Raw genomic sequence first — 21029 nt, forward strand, 5'->3', positions numbered from 1 at the left:
CTTGCTGTGCACCAATTGGCTGCCGCGTTTCCCACATTACAACAGTGACTACACTTCAAAAGTACTTCGTTGGCTGTAAAGCGCTTTGGGACATCTGGTGGTCGTGAAAGGCAGCTAAGAACGCAAATGATATGTTGGCCTTCATTACAAGAGGATTTGAGTACAGGAGTAAAGAATCTTACTCCAATTATATCTTCTTCTTTCTTCTTAGGCAGTCCATCGGAACCGAGGATGACTTGCTTCCACATTAAAAATGAGTTCTCAGGTGTAGGGGTTAACCGGGCGAGCTGCTTCCCCCAAGACGGACCCTCTGATATAAAGGGTCGACTGGATCCATGTTTATCTGTAATTTAAACAGAGGTCTGGTCATCTTCCGAGCTCTTTCCCCTAGAGGAGAGGGTAGAATGGGGGTCTTTAGTGTTAAATGGTTTCACCTGGGTCCATTGCTTCCATCGCATACCCATCGGTTCCTGTAGACAAACACACGTATCACTTGTCATTAATACAGTATATGGCCCCATTCAACGGGCCCCATTCCCTTCCGATAACTTGCGTCATTACTTGTTGACCTATTCTGTGCAACTCGTCTGGTTTAAGTACAGCATTCTGCCTTTCTAGATCTTTAAGCTGTTGTTGGTTCCTTACTTCTTTATTTAGTGCTTGTACCTCCTGATTTAGTTGTACTAAGTATCGCCTTAATCTATCTTGTACTGGTCCTGGTTCACCAGTCGCTGAAGGTAAGCATGCAGGTGAAGCAGGCGGTTAAGAAGGCAAATGGTATGTTGGCCTTCGTAGCGAGAGGGTTTGCGTACAGGAACAAGGATGTCTTGCTGCAGTTGTACAGGGCCTTGGTGAGACCACACCTTGAGTATTGTGTGCAGTTTTGTTTGCCTTATCTGAGGAAGGATATTCTTGCCATGGAGGGAGTGCAGCGAAGATTCACCAGGCTGATACCTGGGATGGCAGGAATGATGTATGAGGAGAGATTGGGTCGATTGGACTTATAGTCACTGGAGTTTAGAAGAATGAGAGGGGATCTCATTGAAACTTATAAAATTGTAACAGGACTAGACAGATGAGATGCAGGAAGGATGTTCCCGATGGTCGGGGAGTCCAGGACCAGGGGTCACAGTCTAAGGATAAGGGGTAGGCCATTTAGGACTGAGATGAGGAAGAATTTCTTCACCCAGAGAGTGGTGAACCTGTGGAATTCTCTACCACAGAAGGCAGTAGAGGCCAATTGATTAAATATATTCAAGAAGGAATTGGATATATTTCTTTAGGCTAAAGGGATCAAGGGATATGGAGAGAAGGCAGGAACAGGGTACTGAATTTGGATGATCAGCCATGATCTCATTGAATGGCGGAGCAGGCTCGAGGGGCCGAATGGCCTACTCCTGCTCCTATCTTCTATGTTTCTAACTCTTTGCTTCCTGTCTGCCAACCAGTTCTTTATCCAAGTCAATACCTTGCCCCCAGTCCCATTTGCCTTAACTTTACACTTTAATCTCTTATGTCGGACCTTATCAGAAGCCTTCTGAAAGTCCAAATACACCACATCCACTGGTTCTCCCTTATCTATTCTACCAGTTACATCCTCACAAAATTCCAGTAGATTAATCAAGCACGATTTACCTTTTGTAAATCCATGTTGACTTTGTCCGATCCTGTCACTGTTTCCCAAGTGCTCTGCTATTACATCCTTTATAATGGACTCTAGCATTTTCCCCACTGCCGATGTCAGGCTTACCGGTCTATAATTCCCTGTTTTCTCTCTACCACCTTTTTTGAATAGTGGGGTTACATTAGCTACCCTCCAATCCATGGGAACTGTTCCAGTCTATCGAATTTTGGAAGATGACCAGCAATTCTGTCCCTCTAGTGCTACTTGTCTCTCCCAGTCCTCTCTTCACCTCGTTTCTCCTCTCTAATGTTTCATCCTGGTGCCCATCTCCCTGTCAAATTAATTTAAACCCTCCCCCACAGCACTAGTTAACCATCCCATGAGGACATTGGTTCCAGCTCTGTTGAGGTGCAACCCATCCACCTTGGACAGGTCCCTCCTGCCCCAGAACTGGTCCCTCCTGCCCCAGGAATCTGATGTCCTGCAATATTTCTCTTTCAGGTACTTATCCAATTCCCTTTTGAAAGCGGTGATTGAATCTGCCTCCACCGCCCTTTCAGGCAGTGCATTCCAGATCCTAACCACTCGCTGCGTCAAAAAGTTTTTCCTCATGTCGCCTTTGGTTCTTTTGTCAATCACCTTAAATCTGTGTCCTCTGGTTCTCGACCCCTCTGCCAATTGGAAGAGTTTCTCTCTATCTACTCTGTCCAGACCCCTCTTGATTTTGAACACCTCTATCAAATCTCCTCTCAATCTTCTCTGCTCCAAGGAGAACAACCCCAGCTTCTCCAGTCTATCCACATAACTGAAGTCCCTCATCCCTGGAACCATTCACGTAAATCTTTTCTGCACCCTCTCTAAGGCCTTCAAATCCTTCCTAAAGTGCGGTGCCCAGGATTGGACACAATACTCCAGTTGAGGCTGAACTAGTGTTTTATAAAGGTTCATCATCATTTCAACATTTTTGTACTCTATACCTCTATTCATGAAGCCCAAGTTCCCGTAGGCTTTTTTTAACTGCTTTCTCAACCTGCCCTGCCACCTTCAATGATTTGTGCACATATACCCCCAGGTCTCTCTGTTCATGCACCCACTTTAGGATTGTACCCTTTAGTTTATATTTCCTCTCCTCATTCTTTCTACCAAAAAGTATGTCCTTTCTTAAGTATGGACACCAAAACTGTACGCAGTATTCCAGGTGCGGTCTCACCAATACCACAGTTGTACAAGGTATTGGTGAGACCGCACCTGGAATACTGCGTACAGTTTTGGTGTCCATACTTAAGAAAGGACATACTTGCTCTCGAGTCAGTACAAAGAAGGTTCACTCGGTTAATCCCGGGGATGAGGGGATGGACATATGAGGAGAGGTTGAGTAGATTGGGACTCTACTCATTGGAGTTCAGAAGAATGAGAGGCGATCTTATTGAAACATATAAGATTGTGAAGGGGTTGGATCGGGTGGATGCGGGGAAGATGTTCCCGATGAAGGGTGAAACTAGAACTAGGGGGCATAGTCTTAGAATAAGGGGCTGCTCTTTCAAAACTGAGATGAGGAGGAACTACTTCACTCAGAGGGTGGTAGGTCCATGGAATATGCTGCCCCAAAAAGCTGTAGAAGCTACGTCATTACATAAATTTAAAACAGAAATAGACAGTTTCCTAGAAGTAAAGGGAATTAAAGGTTACGGGGAGCGGGCAGGAAATTGGACATGAGTCTAGGTTCGGATCGGTCATGGCCCTGTGGGTAGCGGAGCGGGCCCAGGGGCCGTGTAGCCTGATCCTGCTCCTATTTCGTGTGTCTAATTCTGTTAGATTCAGGAGATGGTTCTGGGATAGTGGATTGGCAGTTAGGATCAGATCAGCCATGATCTTATTGAATGGCAGAGCAGGCTCGAGGGGCCGATTGGCCTACTCCTGCTCCTATTTCTTATGTTCTTATGTTCACATTTTTCTGCATTAAATTTAATCTGTCACGTGTCCGCCCATTCCACCAGCCTGTCTATGTCCACTTGAAGTCTATCACTATCTTCCTCACTGTTCACTATACTTCCAAGTTCTGTGTCATCTGCAAATTTTGAAATTGTGCCTTGTACACCCACATCCAAGTCATTGATATATATCAAGAAAAGCAGTGGTCCTAGAACCGACCCCTGGGGAACACCACTGTGTACCTTCCTCCAGTCCGAAAAACAACCGTTCACCACTACTCACTGTTTCCTGTCACTTAGCCAATTCCCTACCCATGCAGCCACTGTCCCTTTTCCTCCATGGACTTCAACTTTGCTGGTAAGCCTATTATGTGGCACTTTGTCGAACGCCTTTTGGAAATCCATGCACACCACGTCAACCGCATTGCCCTCATCAACCCTCTCTGTTACCTCATCAAAAAACTCCATCAAGTTGGTTAAACACAATTTGCCTTTAACAAATCCGTGCTGGCTTTCCTTAATTAATCCACACTGTTAATTTTGTCCCTGATTTTTGTTTCTAAAAGCTTCCCCACTACCGAGGTCAAACTGACTGGCCCGTGGTTGCTGGGTTTGTCCTTACACCCTTTTTTGAACAAGGGTGAAACATTTCCAATTCTCCAGTCCTCTGGCACCACCCCAGTTTCTAATGAGGATTTGGAAGGTTATGGCCAGTACCTCCGCACTTTCTTCCTTCACTTCCCTCAGCGTACTAGGATGCTTCCCATCCGGTCCTGGTGACTTCTCTACTTTAAGTACAGCCAGCCTTTCTAGTACCTTGTCTTTATCAATTTTATCCCATCCAGTGTCTCCTCTACCTCCTCCTTCACTATGTCTATGGCAGCATCTTCTTCCTTGGTGAAGACAGATGCAAAGTACTGATTTAGTACCTCAGCCTTACCCTCTGCCTCCATGCATAGGTCTCCTTTTTGGTCCCTAATTGGCCCGACCCCTCCTCTTACTACCCGTTTACTATTTATATGCCTATAGAAGACTTTTGGATTGCCTTTTATGTTAGCTGCCATTCTATTCTCAGGCTCTCTCTTTGCCCCTCGTATTTTCTTTTTCACTTCTCCTCTGAACTTTCTATATTTAGCCTGATTCTCAGATGTATTCTCGACCTGACATCTGTCATACACGCTCTGTTTCTGCTTCATCTTACTCTCTATCTCTTTCGTCATCCAGGGAGCTCTGACTTTAGTTGCCCTACATTTCCCCTTAGTGGGAATGTACCTCGACTTTACCCGAATTATTTCCTCTTTAAAGGCAGCCCATTGTTCCTCTACAGTTTTTCCTGCCAATCTTTGATTCCAATTTACCCGGGCCAGATCCATTCTCACTCCACTGAAATTGGCCTTGCCCCACAGTGCAGTGGATGCGCTCTAGACTGCACTCCCCCCCGAGGTGTCGTCACCCTCACCAGGATTCAGCACTGAAAACCGGTTTGAGAGCGCCGCACTCCCGGGGGATTCCTGCACTGCCTTGCCTCCTCAAACCCTGCTGGGCGGCCACCCAGTTACCATTCCCACAAACTCTCTGTGGCTGCGGGGTGACCACCTCCTGGAACGTGCGCTCCAGGAAACTCTCAGCCTCCCGTCTGCCCGGCAGTGACTGCAGCCGCTCCCCAAGCTCAGAGACCCTAAGCTTGAGTTCCAGCCACTGGAGGCGCTTCCTGCACACGCGGTTCACCAGGACACGTGAAGCGTCCCGGAGTTCCCGCGTGGCACAGGAATTGCAGCCATCAGTCCCATCGTTTGGCTTAAAATCTGTCTACTTAAGCTACAGATATATATGATATGAGGTTAGTGTCCCCTTACCCCTGTTTATTATTCAATCAGTGACTGTCCCTTTGCCAGGCCCGCTGCCTGCGGCCCCTCTCCCAGATTCCAGCCGCAGCTCTGTGCTGACTGAGCTACTCTCACCTGGGGACAGCGTGTCAAGGAGTTGGATATATTTCTGAAGGCTAAGGAGATCAAGGGATATGGGGAGAAGACAGGGACAGGGTACTGAGTTTGGATGATTAGCCATGATCTCATTGAATAGCGGAGCAGGCTCGAGGGGCCGAATGACCTACTCCTGCTCCTATCTTCTATGTTACTGCTAATGAGAGGGAGGAACTGAAAGAAATCAGTATTTGTAGGGAAATGGTGTTAGGGAAATTGACGGGATTGAAGGCCGATAAATCCCCAGGGCCTGATAATCTACATCCTAGGGTACTTAAGGAAGTGGCCCTAGAAATAGTAGATGCATTGCTGGCCATCTTCCAGCAATATAGGCTCTGGAACAGTTCCCATGGATTGGAGGGTAGCTAATGTTACCCCACTGTTCAAAAAAGGTGGTAGAGAGAAAACAGGGAATTATAGACCGGTAAGCCTGACATCGGTAGTGGGGAAAATGCTAGAGTCCATTATAAAAGATGTAATAGCAGAGCACTTGGAAAACAGTGACTGGATCGGACAAAGTCAACATGGATTCACAAAAGGTGCTTGACTAATCTACTGGAATTTTTTGAGGATGTAACTGGTAGAATAGATAAGGGAGAACCAGTGGATGTGGTGTATTTGGACTTTCAGAAGGCTTTCGATAAGGTCCTGCATAAGAGATTAGTGTGTAAAGTTAAGGCACATGCGACTGGGGGCAAGGTACTGACTTGGATAGACAACTGGTTGGCAGGCAGGTAGCAAAGAGTTGGAATAAATGGCTCTTTCTCCGAGTGGCAGGCAGTGGCTAGTGGGGTACCGCAGGGATCGGTCCTAGGACCCCAGCTATTCACAATATATGTAAATGATCTAGACAAGAGAACTAGATGTAATATCTCCAAGTTTGCAGACAACACAAAGCTGGGTGGGCGTGTGTGCTGTGAGGAGGATGCCGAGAAACTCCAGTATGATTTGGACAGGTTGGGTGATTGGGCAGAAGCATGGCAGATGCAGTATAATGTGGATAAATGCGAGGTTATCCACTTTGGTGGCAAAAACAGGAAGGCAGATTATTATCTGAATGGCAATAGATTGGAAGAAGGGGAAGTGCAACGAGACCTGGGCGTCCTTGTGCACCAGTCGCTGAAGGTAAGCATGCAGGTGCAGCAAGCGGTTAAGAAGGCAAACGGTATGTTGGCCTTCGTAGCTAGAGGGTTTGAGTACAGGAACAAGGGTGTCTTGCTGCAGTTGTACAGGGCCTTGGTGAGACCACACCTTGAGTATTGTGTGTAGTTTTGGTCGCCTTATCTGAGGAAGGATGTTCTTGCCATGGAGGGAGTGCAGCGAAGATTCACCAGGCTGCTACCTGGGATGGCAGGAATGACATATGAGGAGAGATTGGGTCGATTGGGCTTGTACTCGCTGGAGTTTAGAAGAATGAGAGGGTATCTCATCAAAACTTATAAAATTCTAACAGGACTAGACAGACTAGATGCTGGAAGGATGTTCCCGATGTTCAGGGAGTCCAGAACCAGGGGTCACAGTCTAAGGATAAGGGGTAAGCCATTTAGTACAGTGATGAGGAGGAATTTCTTCACCCAGAGAGTGGTGAACCTGTGGAATTCTCTACCACAGAAGGCAGTAGAGGCCAATTCATTAAATATATTCAAGAAGGAGTTGGATAAAATTCTTAATACTAAAGGGATAAAGGGATATGGAGAGAAGGCAGGAACAGGGAACTGAATTTGGAGGAGCAGCCATGATCTCATTGAATGGTGGAGCAGGCTCGAGGGGCCGAATGGCCTACTCCTACTCCTGCTCCTATCTTCTATGTCCACTGATATCTTCCTGCAGTCTGCAGCTTTCTTCTTCATTATCAACCACACGGACAATGTTTGCATCATCTGCAAACTTCCTAATCAGACTTTTACATTGGTCCATATCAATGATTTGGACTTGAATCAGCAGAAACACGTTGTATTGACGTCATGACGCCTGCACCTTTTATGATGTCAAGACGCCCCAGTGTGCGTCACCCACCACCCGCCCATTGATCCCAGGATCTATCTCCCTATTGGTCGGCGGACACATCAATCCCGCCCGCTGCCCGCAGTCATGTGCCCCTGAGGCGCTCTCCAGCTCCGCCCGAGTGAAGTCGCTCCATTCATTGCCTGCGGAGCCCTCGGACTCTCAGGTTTGGATTCCCCTTTATTCTCTCCCCTCCTCTGATCTGAATCGGATCGGGGGGAAAACTCACTTTCCCTCACTGATTGCGGCTCTTAACCAACACCGACTTTACAAAGAAAGCCCCGCGCGGCAGCCTGGAGCTCGGGCCCAGCGTGCAGGCGTGGGGGAGGATGATTGACAGGGGCCCAGGTTGTGTGCTGAACATGCGCGGTGTGGGCCGGGCGCCTGTGGAGCAGGAGAGGGTGGGGCCATGGGGCGCATGCGCGGGGTCAGCCACAACTCAGCGCGGCGGCCGCAGCGCTTTCTGGAGCGCGGGGGCTTGTGGGGATTGTAGCCGCCATTACTGTTGATTATTTCAACCAACCTGTGCAGCAGCTGGGGCCTGAAAATCAGCTTCACTGCCCCTGGGCTGGGAAAGGGGGACATGAGGCAACATTCTCCCTCTTACCTCTTTCTACACTCCTTTTACAGGGTTTTAGAAGTGGAGCATTTCCAGACAGGAAGCTCAGACCAAACATCACCCCAAGATCTGACAGAGTCGCTCAATTCATCAGGACCTGATTCAGTCACTCCTCCAATCTGCTGATACACCAGCGAGTTTTCACTGATGAGAAACAATTTAAATGTTCTGAGTGTGGGAAGAGCTCCAAAATATACAAGTAGCTAAAGAGACACCAGTGGCTACACACTGGGAAGAGAACGTTCAGCTGTTCCGGAAGTGGTTCATTCCGTCATCCGCTCCGATGATACCCCAGCAATTTCACAATCGAGAGAGACCTTTACCCCACTCCGTGTGTGGGCAGGGATTAATTGCATCCTCCGTGCTGCTGAGACACCAGCTTGTCCACGCTGATGAGAGACCGTTGACCTGCTCCGTGTTTTTGAAGCGATTCTCTCATTCTGCCACCCTCCTGAGACACCAGTTTGTTCACAGTGATGAGAGACCGATTAAATGTTCTGACTGTGGGAAGAGATTTCAAAGGTCCCGGGATCTGAAGAGACACCAGCTGGAGAGAGCAGGAGAGATTCTGTTCACCTGCTCCGTGTGTGGGAAGAGATTCACTCGGTCCTCGAATCTGCTGGCACACCAGCAAGTTCACACTGGGGAGAGGCCGGTGAAACATTCCGAGTGTGGGAAAAACAGTAATAGGTCCCAGGAGCTGAAGGAACACCAGCTGGAGGGAGCAGGAAAGAGGCCATTCACCTGCTCTGTGTGTGGAAAGGGATACACTCAGTCAGCCAATCTGCTGAGACACAAGCAAGTTCACACTGGGGAGAGGCCGTTCACCTGCTCTGTGTGTGGGAAGGGATTCACTCAGTCATCCAATCTGCTGATACACCAGCGCGTTCACACTGGGGAGAGGCCATTCACCTGCTCTGTGTGTGGGAAGGGATTCATTCAGTCATCCAATCTGCTGATACACCAGCGAGTTCACACTGGAGAGAGGCCATTCACCTGCTCTGTGTGTGGGAAGGGATTCACTCAGCCCTCGACTCTGCTCGAACACAAGCGATTTCACACTGGGGAGAGGACATTCACCTGTGTGTGTGGGAAGGGATTCACTCAGTCTTCGCATCTGCTGAGACACCAGCGAGTTCACACTGGGGAGAGACCATTCATCTGCTCCGTGTGTGGGAAGGGATTCACTCGGTCTTCACATCTGCTGAGACACCAGCGAGTTCACACTGTACTGTAGTGCAGGGCCCTGTAAAAAGCTGGGGTGACATGAACATGGAATGGATGAATGTATTATAAATTCTTGGACTGCTGTTTAATCTTTAAGACTGTTGTGCTGATGATTCCCTTCGATTGACTGTTCATGGTGTTACATAGAATGTACAGCACAGAAACAGGCCATTCAGCCCAACTGGTCCATGCCGGTGTTTATGCTCCACACGAGCCTCCTTTCACCCAACTTCAACTAACCCAATCAACATATCCTCCTATTCCTTTCACCCTCATGGCTTCCCCTTAAATGCATCTGTACTTTTAGCCTCAACTACTCTTTGTAGTGGCGAGTTCCACATTCTCACCACTCTCTGGGTAAACAAGTTTCTCCTGAATTCCCTCCTGGATTTATTAGTGGCCATCTTATATTTTGTGGATGTTAAAACCCCAATAACTGAGCTGCAATTTAATATTCTGTATAAATAAATCAGATTTGTTTGAAACACAGTCGATTGAGTCGTTGTTTCTAAGATAAGACGAGTTAATTGATGACTAGTTACAGACATTCCCAGTCCTCTCAATATCTGTGTCCAGGAGAGAAGCTTCTGTTACTTTATGCATTTTATTACCATCGAGATTGTGGGGGAATGGAACATTTTAACATTCCCTGGTGTCAACATCAAACACTCCCAGGTCAGGTAAAGCACGGGTTAGATACAGAGTAAAGCTCCCTCTACACTGTCCCATCAAACACTCCCAGGGCAGGTACAGCACGGGTTAGATACACAGTAAAGCTCCCTCTACACTGTCCCATCAAACACTCCCAGGGCAGGTATAGCACGGGTTAGATACAGAGTAAAGCTCCCTCTACACTGCCCCATCAAACATTCCCATGGCAGCTAAACATGGAAACGTAGAAGATAGGAGCAGGAGTAGGCCATTCGGCCCCTCGAGCCTGCTCCGCCATTCAATGCAATCATGGCTGATCATCCAAACTCAGTACCCTGTCCCTGCCTTCTCCCCATATCCTTTGATCCCTTTAGCCTTAAGAAATATATCCAACTCCTTCTTGAATATATTTAATGATTTGGCCTCTACTGCCTTCTTTGGCAGAGAATTCCACAGGTTCACCACTCTCTGGGTGAAGAAATTCCTCCTCATCTCTGTCCTAAATGGCTTACCCCTTATCTTTAGACTGTGACCCCTGGTTCTGGACTCACCTACCATCGGGAACATCCTTCCTGCATCTAGTCTGTCCAGTCCTGTTAGCATTTTATAAGATTCAATGAGATCCCCTCTCATTCTTCTAAACTCCAGTGAGTACAAGTCCAATCGACCCAATCTCTCCTCATACGTCATTCCTGCCATCCCAGGTATGTCTGGTGAATCTTCGCTGCACTCCCTCCATGGCAAGAACGTCCTTCCTCAGATAAGGTGACCAAAACTGCACACAATACTCAGTGTGGTCTCACCAAGGCCCTGTACAACTGCAGCAAGACATCCTTGTTCTTGTACTCAAACCCTTTCGCTATGAAGGCCAACATACCATTTTCCTTCTTAACCGCTTGCTGCACCTGCATGCTTACTTTCAGTGACTGGCGCACAAGGACGCCGAGGTCTCGTTGCACTTCCCCTTCTCCCAATCTATTGCCATTCAGATAATTGCCTTTTTTCCAAGTGTTCTGCTATTACATCCTTTATAATGGACTCTAGCATTTTCCCCACCACCGATGTCAGGCCTACCGGTCTGTAATTCCCCGTTTTCTCTCTACCACCCTTTTTAAACAGTGGGGTGTGGCGACACGCCACCACTGGACATAATCCGCTCACGGCGGCACGGACAGTTTAAGCAGGCGCCCCCAGCCGGAGGCCCTTTCCTCCAGCAACTTGTTTCCCACAGGGACAGGCTGCCGGGAGCACTTCCTGTCTGGGGAGTATTTAAGTGGATGCGCGGGCTTTTCCAGTTCCTCTTTGCCATGAGGTTGATTAAAGCAGTTGTGTTTTACTAACTCTGGTCTCGACTCCCACGTTTGCTGCGTTATCTCAACACTGGTGACCCCGACACTCAGGACGAATCCTAAGCTAGCATGGCGGATACAAACGCAGTCACAGTTAAACTACCGGACTTTTGGGAGAACCTGGCCAAAGCCTGGTTTGTTCAAGCTGAGTCCAGATTCCGGCTGAAACACATTACAGTCGACGCCACAAAGTACGACCACCTCGTCTCCTCTCTCACCTATGCCACAGTCCCCAAGGTTTGGGCAGCAGTGCAGGATCCACCAGTGGAAGGCAATTACGAACATCTGAAGGCTGCGCTCCTTAAAACATTTCAAACGTCCTCTTACCAGCGCAACTGCCAACTCCTTGACCTCCCCGGCCTTGGTGACGCTTCACCATCAGACCTGCTTTCCCACATGCTGTCCCTCTCGGACGACAAAAACACCGGCGCCCTCTTTCACACGCTTTTCATTCGGCAGCTCCCCGCCAGCATCCGCCCGCTCATTGTGGAGTCTGGCTCCACGGACCTGAATGAAATAGCCGAAAAGGCCGACCGGCTGCTCTCGGCGCAGTCCGCTCGTGACGTCGCACCCGACCTCACGGCAACGACCACGCGGTCTTCCCGGCCCGACCGCCCTTCCACTCTGGGTCACTGTTACTACCACACCCGTTTTGGCACTAGGGCCCAACGCTGCACGCCACCGTGCACTTTCAAACTCCCCCACCGCACCGGCCCCCGTGATGGCCGCGGGGCAAAAGGGGCCTCTACTGTACGTCACCGATGACAGAACCAACCGCCGATTTCTGTGCGACACAGGGGCCCAGCACAGCATCACCCCCGCCTCCGCCCTCGAAATCCAACGCGGCGCACGGGGTATCACGCTGGCCGCAGCCAATGGCTCTGACATCCGCACATATGGCACCCGCATGGTCACGCTCGACCTCGCAGGCCGCCGCTACCGCTGGGAGTTCCTCACAGCCAGGGTCCTCTGCCCACTCATCGGCGCCAACTTCCTACGCGCCCACGGCCTCCTTGTCGACATTCCGAGGCACCGCCTCGTCGACATCAACACTATGGCCCCCATCCCCGGCGCATTCACCCCGTCCCGTTCGGCCGGCCTGATGACCTACTGCCTCGCCAGAGCCACGGACGACTACTCGGCACTTCTGGCCGAGTTTCCCACCCTCACTAACCCGACCTTTTTGGCCAAAGCCGCCAAACACGGTGTGGAGCACTATATCCCCACCACCGACCCCCCGGTTTCTGCCCACGCCCGCAGACTCAACCCGGCCAAGCTGGAAATTGCGCGGGCCGAGTTCACCACCGTGGAACAACTCGGCATCATCCGCTGCTCCAGCAGCCCTTGGGCCTCGCCCCTCCACATCGCCCCCAAGCCCGGCGGAGGCTGGCACCCTTGCGGGGACTACCGCTGCCTCAATGACGCCACCACCCCCGACCGATACCCGGTGCCACACATCCAGGACTTCTCAGCCCGACTGGCCGGATGAACCGTCTTTTCCAAGGTCGACCTGGTGCGCGGTTACCACCAAGTCCCCGTACACCCCGCGGACATCCCCAAAACGGCCGTCATCACCCCATTCGGCCTGTTCGAGTTCCTGAGGATGCCCTTCGGCCTCAAGAATGCAGCCCAGGCTTTCCAGCGCCTTATGGATTCAGTCCTCCGGGACCTGAACTTCCTATTCGTCTATCTAGATGACATTCTCGTGGCCAGCTCCTCCAAACAGGAACACCTTCGCATCCTGTTCGGGCGCCTAGCCCAACACGGGCTCATCCTCAGCCCGGCGAAGAGCCAATTCAGCCTAACCGAGATCGATTTTCTCGGTCACCACATCACCCCTGCTGGGGCCGTCCCCCTGCCCAACAAGGCGCAGGCCGTCCAGCAATTCCCCCGCCCCAAAACCATCAAGGGCCTCCAGGAGTTCCTCAGGATGGTGAACTTCTACAACAGGTTCATCCCCAGAGCCGCAGCCCTCATGAAGCCCCTATACGACTCCCTCCGAGGTAAATCCGGCAAGATGGACGTAGCCTGGACCACTGACACGTCAGCCGCCTTCGACGCCACCAAAAACGCGCTCGCCGACGCCACCCTGCTCGCGCACCCGAGGGCTGATGCTCGGGTCGCGCTCACTACCGACGCCTCCGACCATGCGGTCGGAGCCGTGTTCGAGCAGTGGGTCAATGGCGCGTGGCAGCCACTTGCCTTCTACAGCCGCCAACTGCACCCCCCGGAGGTCAAATACTCCACTTTCGACCGCGAGCTTCTCGCGCTCCACCTGTCGGTCTGCCATTTCAGGTTCCTCCTGGAAGGCCGCCCCTTCACCGCGTACGTGGACCATAAGCCGCTCACATACGCGATGGCCAAGCACACCGAACCCTGGTCCGCTAGGCAGCAACGCCAGCTCGCGGCCGTGTCCGAGTTTACTATGGACATCCAGCACGTCTCCGGTAGAGACAACGTTGTCGCCGACTGCCTTTCCCGTCCCGCCATCTGCGCGAATCACCTCGCGGTCGACTACGCGCAACTAGCAGCGGCCCAGCTCACGGACCCAGACCTCCTCTCGGCGGCTACCAGCCTGCTAGGGCTACGCCTAGCCAAGGTCGCGCACGGGCCCGAAGCCACGGCAGTCACTTGCGACGTCTCACTCGGCCAACCCAGGCCGGTCGTCCCTGCAACCTGGCGCCGCCGCATCTTCGATGCACTACACGCGCTCTCCCATTCGGGTGCCCGCGCATCCATCAAACTCCTCTCCCAGCGTTTTGTCTGGCGTGGCCTCAGCAAAGATGTTCGGACTTGGGCCACCTCCTGCCTCACCTGCCAACGGGCTAAGGTACAGCTACACACAAAAGCACCCCTGGGAGACTTCGAGGTACCCAGCCGCCGCTTCGACCACATACACGTCGACATCGTCGGTCCTCTGCCACCATCGCAAGGCCAAACTTATCTCCTCACGATGGTCGACCGCTACACACGCTGGCCTGAGGCAGTGCCGCTGCCCTCCACCACTACAGCCGACATTGCCAGGGCGTTCGTTAACACCTGGGTCGCAAGGTTCGGCGTACCAGCCGACATGACCTCCGACAGAGGTGCCCAGTTCACCTCCGAACTCTGGACGGCCACAGCATGCAACCTCGGGGTGACGCTCCACCGAACCTTGGCGTACCACCCGCAGGCCAATGGGCTGTGTGAACGCTTCCACAAGTCACTCAAGGCCTCACTCCGCGCCAGTCTGCAGGACAGTACCTGGACTGACCGCCTACCATGGGTGCTACTAGGCCTATGCACCGCGGTCAAGGAAGACCTCCAGTCCTCGGCAGCAGAGTTAGTCTACGGACAACCGCTGTGCGTCCCAGGCGAATTCCTTCCGGAGGCTACCATGCCTTGGTCGGCCGAACAGCAGCGGCTCAACTCTTTCTCTTCCGCTCAGCAGTTCGCCCCACTTCCGGTCAACCGACATGGCGAATTCGCACCTCGCGTCCCGCCACACTTACAGCGGGCGCGCTTCGTCTTCATGCGACACGACGCGCACCGCGGGCCCCTGCGACCCCCGTACGATGGACCGTATGAGGTACTACAAACCGGGGACAAGGTCTTCAAGCTGTGACTCGGCGACAGGGTCGACACAGTCTCCATCGACCGGCTCAAACCAGCACACACAGAACCAGGGGAACAGGTCCCCGTGGCCCGGCCTCCAACTAGAGGCCGTCCTGCCAGCAAGCCAGCACAGCCAGCGGCAAACCGCCCGGCCCCACCAACTAGACCGGCGACCACTCAGAGCCACTCCGGCAGAACCATCAGACCACCGTCATGACTCATCCACTCCTCCTAAGCGGATTCTGGGGGGAGCTCTGTGGCGACACGCCACCACTGGACATAATCCGCTCACGGTGGCACGGACAGTTTAAGCAGACGCCCCCAGCCAGGGGCCATTTCCTCCAGCAACTTGTTTCCCGCAGGGACAGGCTGCCGGGAGCACTTCCAGTCTGGGGAGTATTTAAGTGGATGCACGGGTTTTTCCAGTTCCTCTTTGCCATGAGATTGATTAAAGCAGTTGTGTTTTACTAACTCTGGTCTCGACTCCCACGTTTGCCGTGGTATCTCAACAGGGGTAACATTAGCTACCCGCCAATCCATGGATACTGTTCCAAAGTCTATCGAATTTTGGAAGATGACCAGCAATGCATCAACTATTTCTAGGGCCACTTCCTTAAGTACCCTAGGATGTAGATTATCAGGCTCTGGGGATTTATTAGCCCTCAATCCCATCAATTTCCCTAACACCATTTCCCTACAAATACTGATTTCTATCAGTTCCTCCCTTTCATTAGACCCAATGTTCCCCGACATCTTTGAGAGGTTATTTGTGTCCTCTTTTGTGAAGACAGAACCAAAGTATGTATTTAATTGGTCTGCCATTTCTTTGTTCCCCATTATAAATTCACCTGATTCTGACTGCAAGGGACCTATGCTTGACTTCACCAATCTTTTTCTCTTCACATATCTATAAAAGCTTTTACAGTCAGTTTTTATGTTCCCAGAAAGCTTACTCTCATATTCTATTTTCCCCTTCTTAATTAATCCCTTTTTCCTCCTTTGTTGAATCCTAAACTGCTCCCAATCCTCAGGTTTACTGCTTTTTCTGGCCAATTTATATGTCCTCTCCTTGGATCTTATGTTATCCCTAATTTCCTTTGTTAGCCACGGTTGAGTCACCTTTTTTGTTTTATTTTTATGCCAAACTGGGATGAACAAATTCTTTAGCTCATCCATGCGATCTTTGAATGTTTGCCATTGCCCATCCACCGTCAACCCTTTGAGTGACATTCCCCAATCAATCCTACCCAGCTCGCACCTCATACCATCGTAGTTTCCTTTATTTAAATTCAGGACCCTAGTCTCTGAGTGAACTATTTCACTCTCCATCTTAATGAAGAATTCGATCATATTATGATCGCTCCGACCCAAGGGGCCTCGCACAACAAGATTGCTAATTAATCCTTTCTCATTACATAATACCCAGTCTAAGATGGCCTGATCCCTAGTTGGTTTCTCGACATATTGGTCCAGGAAACCATCCCGTATACACTCCAGTAATTCCTCCTCCACAGTATTGTTACTAATTTGGTTAGCCCAATCTATATGTAGATTAAAGTCACCCATGACAACTGCTGTACCCTTATTGCATGCATCTCTAATTTTCCGTTTAATACCATCCCCAACCTCCACATCACTGTTTGGAGGTCTATATACCACTCCCACTAACGTTTTCTGACCCTTGGTATTTCTCATTGCTACCCATACAGATTCCACATCATCAGAGCTAATATCCTTCCTTTCAATTGTGTTAATCCCCTCTTTAACCAGCAATGCTACCCCACCTCCTTTTCCTTTCTGCCGGTCTTTCCTGAATTTTGAATACCCCTGGATTTTGAGTTCCCAGCCTTGGCCACCTTGGAGCCATGTTTCCATAATCCCAATCATATCATGTTCGTTCACCTCTATTTGCGCAGCTAATTCATCCACCTTATTACGAATGCTCCTCGCATTAAGACACAAAGCCTTCAGGCTTGTTTTTTTAACACTCTTAGATCTTTTAGAATTATTTTTTACTGTGGCCATGTATGATTTTAAACCCTTGATTTCTCTGCCTGTCACTTTTGTTTTTCTCCTTCCTGTCTTTTGCTTTTATCCTTGTTTCCCTTTCCTCTGTCTCCCCGCTCAGGTTCCCAACCGCCTGCCATTTTAGTTTAAACCCTCCCCCAGAGCACTAGCAAACACTCCCCCTAGGTCATCGGTCCCGGCCCTGCCCAGGTGCAGACCGTCCGGTTTGAACTGGTCCCACCTCCCCCAGAACCGGTTCCAATGTCCCAGGAACTTGAATCCCTCCCCCTGGCACCATTCCTCTAGCCACATATTCATCTGAAGTATCCTTCTATTTCTACTCTGACTAGCACGTGGCACTGGTACCAATCCTGAGATTACTACCTTTGAGGTCCTATTTTTTAATTTACCTCCTAACTCCCTATATTCAGCTTTTAGGACCTCATCCCGCTTTTTTCCTATATCGTTGGTGCCTATATGCACCACGACAACTGGCTGTTCACCCTCCCCTTCCAAGATGTTCTGCAGCCACTCGGAGACATCCTTGACCCTTGCACTAGGGAGGCAACACACCATCCTGGAGTCTCGTTTGCGGCCGCAGAAATGCCTATCTATTCCCCTTACAATTGAATCCCCTATTACTATAGCTTTACCACTCTTTTTCCTCCCATTCTGTGCAGCAGAGCCACCCCTGGTGCCAGGAAGCTGGCTGCTGCTGCCTTCCTCTGATAAGCCATCCCCCCCAACAGTACTCAAAGTGGTGTATCTGTTGGAGAGGGGGATGGCCACAGGGGACCCCTGCACTACCTGCCTGCGCCTAGTACTCTGCCTGTTGGTCACCCGTTCCCTTTCTTCCTGTCCAACCTCTACCTGCGGTGTGTCCAACACCCTAAACGTGCTATTCACGATGTCCTGAGCATCATGAACGCTCCAGTATGCATCCAATTGCAGCTCCAGCGCCGCAATGCGGTCTGTCAGTAGCTGCAGCTGGGTGTACTTCCTGCACAAGTAGTTGTCAGGGACACAGGAAATGTCCCTGAGTTCCCACATATCGCAGGAGGAGCAGATATCGGGGCCGGGCTGTCCTGCCATGACTTACCCTTTAAGTAATTGAGTTTAAATTAAATCAATCAATCCCACAAATTACACTACAGTTAAATAGTTTACCAACAGTCCCCGCTACACCAGAGACCTTAGAAACTATAAACCAGAGTTAAAGTTTAAAAAAGAGAGAAATACTCACCAACCAATCACTTACCTGCTTCCTGCTGACGTCACACTTTGATTACTTTTTACCTCTCTCCCCCGCTGCTGAATTGGTCGCTCCTCGCTCCTCGCTGCCGGTTTTAAGCTCTGCCACGCTCGATGCTGCTCTCTCCCAGGTCCAGGCTCTGTGGTCGGGCCTCGCTCCTCGCTGCCGCTTTTAAGCTCTGCCGCGCTCGATGCTGCTCTCTCCCAGGTCCAGGCTCTGTGGTCGGGCCTCGCTCCTCGCTGCCGCTTTTAAGCTCTGCCGTGCTCGATGCTGCTCTCTCCCAGGTCCAGGCTCTGTGGTCGGGCCTTGCTCCTCGCTGCCACTTTTAAGTTCTGCCGCGCTCGATGCTGCTCTCTCCCACGTCCAGGCTCTGTGGTCGGGCCTCGCTCCTCGCTGCCGCTTTTAAGCTCTGCCGCGCTCGATGCTGCTCTCTCCCAGGTCCAGGCTCTGTGGTCGGGCCTCGCTCCTCGCTGCCGCTTTTAAGCTCTGCCGCGCTCGATGCTGCTCTCCCCCATGTCCAGGCTCTGTGGTCGGGCCTCGCTCCTCGCTGCCGATTTAAGCTCTGCTGCACTCGATGCTGCTCTCTCCCAGGTCCAGGCTCTGTGGTCGGGCCTCGCTCCTCGCTGCTGCTTTTAAGCTCTGCCGTGCTCAATGCTGCTCTCTTCCAGGTCCAGGCTCTGGCAGAAGTAACATGTTGCACCTACTGACAGTACTGGTGGTGGCCAAAGGTAGGTCGGGAAGTAGCGAAATATTACCACCGCTGTATAATATGCACAAGAATAATGTAGGACAGAGATGTCGAGTTAGAGTAGCAAACCAACCCAGGCACCAAGGACCCTGGGAAAACTTACACATTGACTTTATCGGCCCCTTAGCGCAGGACCGGGGGAAGAAATATTGCCTGGTAATAACTGACCAATTTACCAGGTGGGTGGAAGCCTTTGCCACCCGAGATTGCTCTGCAAAAACAGTTGCACTAATATTGGCTACCGAGGTTATACCCCATTGGGGAGTGCCTCTGCAAATTGACTCAGACAACGGCACTCATTTCACCAGCAAAATAATGAAAGAAATCTGTAAGCTGCTACATGTGACACAAAAATATCACATACCATATCACCCCCAGAGCTCGGGGATGGTAGAAAGAATGAATAGGACACTGAAAAACGTGCTGACAAAAGCCATCCAAGAAACAGTGAAGGGATGGTCGGAATTATTACCCAGCATACTAATGAGGCTGCGAGCCACCCCAGGATGAACGACCGGACTGACCCCCCTATGAATTAATGACAGGACGAGCTATGAGACTACCAGAGGATTTGGCTGGAGGGGTGGGAGAACCAGGACCAGTACAAGATAGATTAAGGCGATACTTAGTACAACTAAATCAGGAGGTACAAGCACTAAATAAAGCTGCAAGGAACCAACAACAGATTAAAGATCTAGAAAGGCAGAATGCTGGACTTAAACCAGACGAGTTGTCCAAAATAGATCAACAAGTAATGACGCAAGTTATCGGAAGAAAGGGAATGGGGCCCGTCGGATGGGGCCATGTACTGTACTAATTACAAGTGATACGTGTGTTTGTCTACAGGAACCGACGGGTATGCGATGGAAGCACTGGACCCAGGTGAAACCATTTAACACTAAAGACCCCCATTCTACCCTCTCCTCTAGGGGAAAGAGCTCGGAAGACGACCAGACCTGTTTAAATTACAGATAAACATGGATCCAGTCGACCCTTTATATCAGAGGGTCCGTCTCGGGGAGAAGAAGCTCTCCCGGTTTACCCTTACACCCGAGAACTCATTTTTAATGTGGAAGCAAGTCATCCTCAGTTCCAAGGGACTGCCTAAGAAGAAAGAAGAAGATATAATTGGAGTAAGACTTCTTTACTCCTGTACTCAAATCCTCTTGTAATGAAGGCCAGCATACCATTTGCCTTCTTAACTGCCTTTCACGACCACAGGACGTCCCAAAGCGCTTTACAGCCAATGAAGTACTTTTGAAGTGTAGTCACTGTTGTAATGTGGGAAACGCGGCAGCCAATTTGTGCACAGCAAGCTCACACAAACAGCAATGTGATAATGACCAGATAATGTTTTTCGTCATGTTGATTGAGGGATAAATATTGGGCTCAAAACACCGGGGATAACTTCTTCAAAATAGCACCACGGGATCTTTTACATCCACCTGAGGGGGCAGACGGTGGCCTCGGTTTAACTTATCCTCCATAGGAAGGCACCTCCGACACTGCAAGGAGTCTTGCAAATAAGGTGGATGAACTGAAGTTGTTGTTGAACACATGGGAGTATGATATTGTTGCTATCACGGAGACATGGTTGAGGGAGGGTCAGGACTGGCAGCTGAATATTCCGGGGTATAGAATCTTCAGGAGAGACAGAGGGGGGTGTAAAAGGGGAGGGGGTGTTGCAATATTAATTAAGGAGTCAATTACTGCTGTAAGGAGGGATGATATATTAGCGGGTTCCTCTAATGAGGCCATATGGGTAGAACTTAAAAACAAAAAGGGGGCAAGCACTTTGCTGGGAGTGTACTTTTGGCCCCCAAACAGTCAGGGGGAGATAGAGGAACAGATATGTAGGCAAATCTCAGAAAAGTGTGAAAATAATAGGGTAATAATAGTGGGGGATTTCAACTTCCCCAATATAAATTGGGATAGTCAGAGTGTGAAAGGCTTAGAGGGTGCAGAATTCTTAAAGTGCATCCAGGAGAGCTTTTTGAGCCAACATGTAGAAAGTCCTACAAGAGAGGGGGCGGTACTGGAC

The 21029-nt window shown here is 50.4% G+C and overlaps 1 protein-coding gene across 1 annotated transcript in view; it reads left to right on the top strand.

The window, feature by feature from the left end:
• Positions 1 to 21029, top strand: part of LOC147118229 (uncharacterized) — a 220571-nt gene that overhangs the window by 82657 nt on the left and 116885 nt on the right. The window contains exon 4 of the mRNA XM_085983685.1: positions 8345 to 9376. Within this exon, the coding sequence (XP_085839811.1) occupies positions 8345 to 9376 (1032 nt within the window). The remainder of the gene's footprint in view (positions 1 to 8344; positions 9377 to 21029) is intronic.

Source organism: Somniosus microcephalus, chromosome 4, assembly GCF_052327205.1.
Source record: "Somniosus microcephalus isolate GS21.2 chromosome 4, FLI_Smic_1.0, whole genome shotgun sequence".
NCBI classification, from domain to species: domain Eukaryota; kingdom Metazoa; phylum Chordata; class Chondrichthyes; order Squaliformes; family Somniosidae; genus Somniosus; species Somniosus microcephalus.